Source organism: Leuciscus leuciscus (genome assembly GCF_965113295.1).
Source record: "Leuciscus leuciscus genome assembly, chromosome: 21".
NCBI lineage: Eukaryota > Metazoa > Chordata > Actinopteri > Cypriniformes > Leuciscidae > Leuciscus > Leuciscus leuciscus.
Genome location: NC_138745.1, coordinates 28,459,729 through 28,467,110, shown reverse-complemented (window position 1 = coordinate 28,467,110; position 7,382 = coordinate 28,459,729). Strand labels below are relative to the sequence as shown.

Genomic DNA, 7,382 nt, shown 5'->3' with positions numbered 1-7,382 from the left:
TTAATAGTGAAAAAGAAAACAATATGCACTCATAAAGATAAAACATGCCATTAAAGATCAGTTTTAGTGTTCAGAAATGTTAACGTTTCTGGAACTTTATTTCAAGCCTTTGAATTTAAGTTGCAACTGGGTTTAGGACCAATCTGTGTCAGAATGATAACCTTGTGCATATTAAAAATTCTATCAGAGCAAGATGAGAGGAGGACTTACTTGATGCTTTTGATCCACTCTTCTTTCTCCTCTGTTGTTGGCGCTGAGATGCGGTAGAATGTGTGGTTTCCTTCCACAACCCGTCCATCTGCTTCAGTCTTGCATGCTTTGATGACCTGATCCTTGTTGTCTGGGATGAAGAGTTCAAAGCAGTTCTGTGTGTAGAGAGCTACTTTAGAAGAGGCTTTTATATTTTACTGGAGCAAACCGAGGTTACGAGAACAGTGGCGCCAGTGTATGAGAGTGATTTTAGCAACCCGTAACCTTTGTGCTAATCACAACCACCCACATTTTCAAAATCATCTAGATAGAGCTCCAGGGGTCAACAAGGGGATGCAAGGAGGATATATATATATATATATATTTATTTTTATTAACATTAATTATATACAGTATTAACTATATAATAGCATCACTTTTTAATTTATTTTTTATAAATAAATTATATATATATATATATATATATATATATATATATATATATATATATATATATAAAATGTATTTATAAAAAAAAAAAAAAAAAAAAAAAAAAAAAAAGTGATGCTATTATATAGTTAATACTGTATATAATTAATGTTAATAAAAATATTAACAACAACAATTTAAAAGGAGAGAACAAACTGAATAAAATAATAAATTAATTGATAAATATATAACAGAAATACCAATAAAACTTAAAAGGGTTATTAAAAAAAATAAAAGCACAGCATGCTAATTAAACCACTGTTGCAAAAAATATATACAAATAATAAATAAATACAGTTAATAGTAAAACTTAAAAAGCAAGAATAAAAATCAAACAAAGTAAAAAAATAAATAAATTAATACTAATCAACTTCTCAACCACCATGACTAATACAGTAACTGAAACGTGATGAAATATAGATGGAAAAGCACGAGAAAGCTTACTGGCTTCTTGGAGTCATCCACTTCCCTAATACTGAGATTTTCCAGAGGAATGATCCCTCTTGGCTCTTTATCCTGAAAACAAAGGCAGAAGAGGAAACACATGTGACCACAGTAGAGCACGACGGATGAGTTATATTACCACTGGATCATTCAATCACTGAACTTCACCGAAGCAGGTTTACGTACAGTGGTGTATTCAAAATAATACAGACAGTTGTCGGTCAAGATGAACCATCTCCTTTTCCACGTCTTCACCCGTCCACCTGTGGATCAGACAGTATGTTAAGAACGCCGTCGCTGAGGTCTGTATGAGTAAAGAATAATTGTGGTGAGCAGCAGAGACACGTTATGGCAAGGTGAGGACTGAGGCACAGCAGACAGACACATGTGGGAACTCACATGAGCAGATGGACAGCTGAAAGGGCTCATCAAAAATACACAGTCAGCTCAAAACCACTGAATCAGGCACAAGCTTAAGGTGTTAGTGACCAAATTAGTAAGAGAATGCGTTATCAAATGAGCCTTATATAAAATAAATCTCAGAATGTAGGAATGGATGCAAGTCTCTCTTTTCTGAGGCACAGGGTCAGACTATGAGATCTAACTTTACGAACAATAGCAGTCATTAATATATATCATAAATGCTGTAAATAACTAAATTAAAATATAAAAAAAAAACGTGTGAGCTATTCCTTCAGAATGGTTTGCATTACATTCTAAAATTGGTAATAAACAGAATAATAATAAAAATAATAATTATTCTTATTTTTTATCAATAATAATACAAATTAAAAGTATGGATAAAACAAAAAATATAAATATATATATATATAAAAAAAAAAAATCAAACCTCTAAAATAATAATAATAATAAAACTTAAAAAAATAATCCTATTATTATTATAATTATTGAACTTAAGTGATAAAAATAAAATATTAAAATATTTAAAAAAGTACAGCATGTTAATCAAACTACTAAATAATAATAAAACTTAAAATACTACTACTATTATTATTATTATTTAGTGATAATAACTAAGTGATTATTTTCTCTGTGATAAAGTGATAAAATAAAAACATAAAATTACCGCATATTAATCAAACGTTAATCAAAGTATGTTAACTAAATAATAATACTTAAAATAAAAACTAAATAAAGTCTGACAAATGAACTACTCAACCATCATGACTTTTTCTATTTTTATTCTCACTTCCATCATTTTACACGTAATTATAAACTACATATATATCAGCTGTAAATCATCTCCTATAGTTCCTTGTTGTAGGCAAACACAGTCACACATCTATTTCTTGTATGTGTATGCAGCATGTAAAGACTGCAGAGCAGGCAGTACTTCATCTGACCACATGTGCGCAGTAGAGACCAATAAACATCTTAACAGACAAGTTGATCTCCAAGAAGATGGAGAAAGCTGGCTGAGAGTCTCACAAACATCATGAGCACGGCACAACATCGCAGCGACACCACACCAGTTTAAACTCAAATGAGGCAAATTTCATTTTGATGAAATGAAATATCTGTTAAATAAAATGTAAAAAATGACAAACAAAAGGAGTAAATGAAAGCGCAAAGCACCTGGAAGCATAGCTTAATGAGCTAGCTAAGAAAACCAGTACATACCTCCTGAAGAAACACAACAAACGTGGAAAGAAAGAAAACAATGAAATTAACCATGAAAATCTGAAAAATATCATAACAAAAGGCTGTAATAAAATACTTGTGTGTGTCAGCCTGGTGTAAAATCCAGGCTGAGCTGAAATATGAGCAGCATGCAGATAAATAAAGAGGTTGCATCAGCTATTTTAGATTAGCTTTGGAATATAAAGCATTTGGCCCCGTGCTTCTTCGCTATTACGTTACACAATGGGACACTTTCAATTCACAGCTCTGATTAAATCAAATAAATCTACTTTTTAAGTTCATGAGACACTGGGGCATGAGAAAAATACACTGCCTGGACAAAAAAATAATAATTTAAATTTAGATTTAAATAGAAAAATGCTTAAGAGTCCATGATTGGATCATCATTGCAGTGATTATTATGTTTCTAGCATGTTATATGTTTGGCAACAGTTCCTCTATTCCTAATTGATGGAGTGTGTAGCTTTTCATTTCTTGAACAACCATGTAGGAAGACGCATCATGGCCATATTCCAGGATGACAATGTCAAGATTCATCAGGCTCAATGGTTGGGAGGGAGCATGAAGGATCATTTTCACACATGCATTGGCACCTCTGAGTCCAGAACATTCATTGAAAGTCTTCGGGATGTGCTGGAGGAGACTTTGTGCTTTGTGAAGAGTGCTTGACTTTGTCAATATAAGAATTTTTTTTATAAATTTTTGGTCAAGATCTTGTAACATAATAATCACTGCAATAATGATACAATCATAGACTCTTAAGCATTTGCCTATTTAAATCCTTACAGCCACTTTTTTTTTTTGGCTGGGCAGTGTATATAGGGCCTGTTAAGGGCCATGTATCGTTCAGACTTACTTCTTTATCTTCTGAACAGACAAACGCTCACTCACCCAGTTTTAGCAGCCAGCCCTCGCGGTCTGGGTTAAAGAACGTGTGTGTGAGGTCGTTGCCGTCGTCTTCAGGTATCTTGAAGGGCTCGTTCTTAATGCTCTCGTACAGGTTCTGCAGGAGTGTTTAATTTGAGTTCTAGTACTTCAAACACTTCAGCACTACAAGCATAAATTTTAACAAAAATACATTGAAAAAATAAATGGCTTAAATCTGTCAATGATCAGTCAAACAAGCAGTTAAAATAAAAGTGTAAAACATACACACACATATATATGAAGAGTTCAGATGCAAAAACCTCTAAATGCCATCTGAAATTTCCTCCTAGAATGATCATTTTTATGAAGCTCGTATATTTAAGTTAATTAATTTCACTTAAATGGCAATGAAAATTACCTATTAATTGCCATTTAAGTGAAATTATTGAAATTAAATATATGTGCTTGATAAAAATGATCATTCTAGAAGAAAATTTCAGATGGCACTTAGAGGTTTTTGCATCTGAACTCTTCATATATATATATATATATATATATATATATATACACACATATACATTTTATATATATATATATATATATATATATATATATATATATATATATATATATATATATATATATATATGTTTTTAAAAGAAATCTCTTATGCTCATCAAGCCTGTATTTGGTCAAAAATACAGAAAAACAGTAATATTGTTAAATATTATTGCAATTCAAAATCATGGTTTTCTATTTTAATATACTTTGAAATATTATTTATTTCTGTGATGCAAAGCTGAATTTTCATCAGCCATTAATCAGAATGATTTCTGAAGGATCATGTGACACTGAAGACTGTAGTAATGGCTGATGAAAATTCAGCTTTGCACCAGAGAAATAAATGATATTTTTAAGTATATTAAAAAAAGAAATCCATTATTTTAAAACAGTAATGATATTTCACAATATTTCAGTTTTTTTCTGTATTTTTGTTTATATAAATCAGCCTTGGTGAGCACAAGAGACTTAAAACATTTTTTGTTTGTTTTTTACATAAAAAAATAGTATGTTTCCAAACTTTGACCAGCACTGTGTGTGTATATACTGTATATAAAATAAGTTTACAATAAAATAATAATAATAATAATTATTATTATTATTATTATCATCATAATGAAAACCTAAGTGAAATAAAACACAACAACAACAAAACCTGGGTGTGGGACACTGACCCTGAGCAGGTCTTCTGGCAGATCTCCTCCATCATTGATGCCTCTGTTCATACAAAAGAATCGATCTGCAGACGGCTTGTCCTTCACGTTAGGGTTGTGCAGACTTGTGTTCAACATGATGATTGCGAATGAAAGCACATAACATGTATCTGAAAAGGAAATTGAGAAACCTCAGCATTCAAATTTTTTAAATGAGTTTTTCTTCTACCAACACTCAGGACAAAAATTCTCAGCTGTTGATTTGTGACAAACACCAGGCTTGTGTGAGATATATTTCATCTGAATCATAATCAGAGTTTACATGGAGGAACTGGCCCAAATGTAGTGAATTAATTGACGTCCAAATGCAGGAGCTATGCTAATGTTCTAGTACAGACATCATGCTGAGAAACAGTTAGTGCCAAATAGTGCTCGACCAAATGTTGCTTGCATTTCTCATCCTCTCACAGGCCCTAAAAAGTGAGTGGGTGTGGGTGTAGGGAAATTACAGAGGCACTCTGGGGTAAAAAGCAGTTTTGGTTAAACGACGTACAGCTATTATCACTTAGGGTGTACTCACTTTTGTTGCCAGCTATTTTGACAATAATGGCTGTATGTTGAGTTATTTTCAGAGGACAGTAAATATATACTGCTATACAAGCAGCACAATGACTACTCTAAAATATATCCAAGTTTCATTTCTATAGTATTGTCCCTTGAGAAGATATACTAAAATGTTTGCTGAAATGTGAGGGGTGTACTCACTTTTGTGAGATACTGTATATAAACAAAACATCGTATTATTTTTTGCTTTGGTGTTGAAAATGATGAAATCTCAGTTATTTTTGATATTGTTAAAACCCTATTGCAAAGCAATCAGATTACACACACACACACAAACCTGTGGATTGAAAGACACCAGGATTGCATTGACAGTAACGCTGGGCAAAAGCCTCCATCATTCGATCTATTTTCTGAGCTTCACCCGGTAACCGGAAACTCCATAAGAACTGTCTGCATGGAGCATGGGAAGAAATTAACTCAATTTATGAGATCACAATGACATGAGGATATCAAATTAATTCATGCTGCATAATCTACAGATCTATATTTTGTCACCTGAGTGCCTGAACCAGGTTGAGGTCTGTAAATTCATGAAGCTCCACAAAGGCATGAAGAACCTGAAGATTGAATTCATCCCTGAAAAAAAATAAAATAAAATAAATTCAAATCAACAGGAGATTCATTCTTAGATGAACAGCAATGGTGTTACAGTGACATCTGGAGAAAAGACTCCTTCAGGAAACACCAATGCAGACAAGGCAGAAAACGAATATCGTTAATACATTTCATGAGACGCATGAGCTAAATTAATTACAGAAATTTGTGAAGAAAAGGCAGATAAAAAGCAGATGTGCCACTGAAAATCATGTCTACTGTTATAAAACATGCAGTGTTCACAGTGTGAACGGAATTACGGCTATGATCCTCCTCTCAGACGTCTCCAATGGGCATTAAATCCCACAGGGGGATTACGGCTGGGATTACCGTCCGTGTGTAACTAGCCCTTTCTTCAATGAGGAAATGGGGCATGTCGATAATATCAACGAGCTGTGAATGCATTAACCCACTTTGGGGGTCTGTCCATTAAGCTCTATACTCTTACACTCCTTCATCCTGCTCTGCACTGCCGTGACCACACTTCAGAGATGATCCCGGGATTCACCATTGATTTTCCTCAGGTGACAGAAAATAATCCGTTTGCATTTATGCGAGTGTGAATTTGGAGAAATGGTGTTATTGACTGATTAAAGGGATGGTTCGGAGTAAAATCAACCTAGAAGCCTTTTTTCCCTTGGTCGAACATTATTAAAGTTAGATCTTATTTAGAGATATCAGCCAAATGGTTTAGTGCAGGCGCTAATGGATCCTATGATGCATCTCGTAAATTACCCCACTAATAATGCCCAGAATGGTACCAAACTTATACAGTAGTACAAATAGGTTCTGCACTCATAAAACACGGCATTGGAAAGTTTGTAAGTACATCAGGAGTTTATTTAAATAACACTTGCCTGACGGCTCATGCTACTGCTAACCCGGTCGTCGACGTCACTTCAGTGGTTTGGGAAAAGCACGTAAAAGTCCAGGCAGAAAGCGATGCATAAGGATGTAGTGTAACGACGAATTATAATTTTTTCCGAAGTGTTAACAACTTCGTGTTAACTAATAATTGTTGCAAACTGGTACTACCAACAAAATATTAGTGCATTCCTGGAACTGGGCGTCGTTACACTACATCCTTATGCATTGCTTTCTGCCAGGACTTTTACGAGCTTTTCCCAAACACTGAAGTGAGTGTCCACCAATTTAACCAACAGTGTAAACAAGATGTAAATAAGAGATTCATTAAGCAATCAATACAGCTTTTTTTTATTATAACAGATGTTTTTGCGAGAGTGCAGAATTCAGGGATTATAAAGGGAGGCTCTTCTCTTGCTTTCTGTTTATTACCCA

General features: G+C 33.6%; 1 protein-coding gene across 3 annotated transcripts in view; it reads right to left on the bottom strand.

Annotated features, from left to right (window-relative positions):
- The window catches only part of cyth1b (cytohesin 1b), a 69,283-nt gene that overhangs the window by 1,700 nt on the left and 60,201 nt on the right, over nt 1–7,382 (bottom strand). For 2 of the 3 annotated variants that reach the window (XM_082152995.1, XM_082152994.1), the window contains exons 6-12: nt 5,985–6,065; nt 5,767–5,879; nt 4,887–5,035; nt 3,675–3,787; nt 1,309–1,387; nt 1,123–1,194; nt 211–365 (exon numbers count right to left, since the gene is read on the bottom strand). In XM_082152995.1, the coding sequence (XP_082009121.1) occupies nt 211–365; nt 1,123–1,194; nt 1,309–1,387; nt 3,675–3,787; nt 4,887–5,035; nt 5,767–5,879; nt 5,985–6,065 (762 nt within the window). The remainder of the gene's footprint in view (nt 1–210; nt 366–1,122; nt 1,195–1,308; nt 1,388–3,674; nt 3,788–4,886; nt 5,036–5,766; nt 5,880–5,984; nt 6,066–7,382) is intronic. The other variant, XM_082152993.1, reaches the window with a different exon arrangement.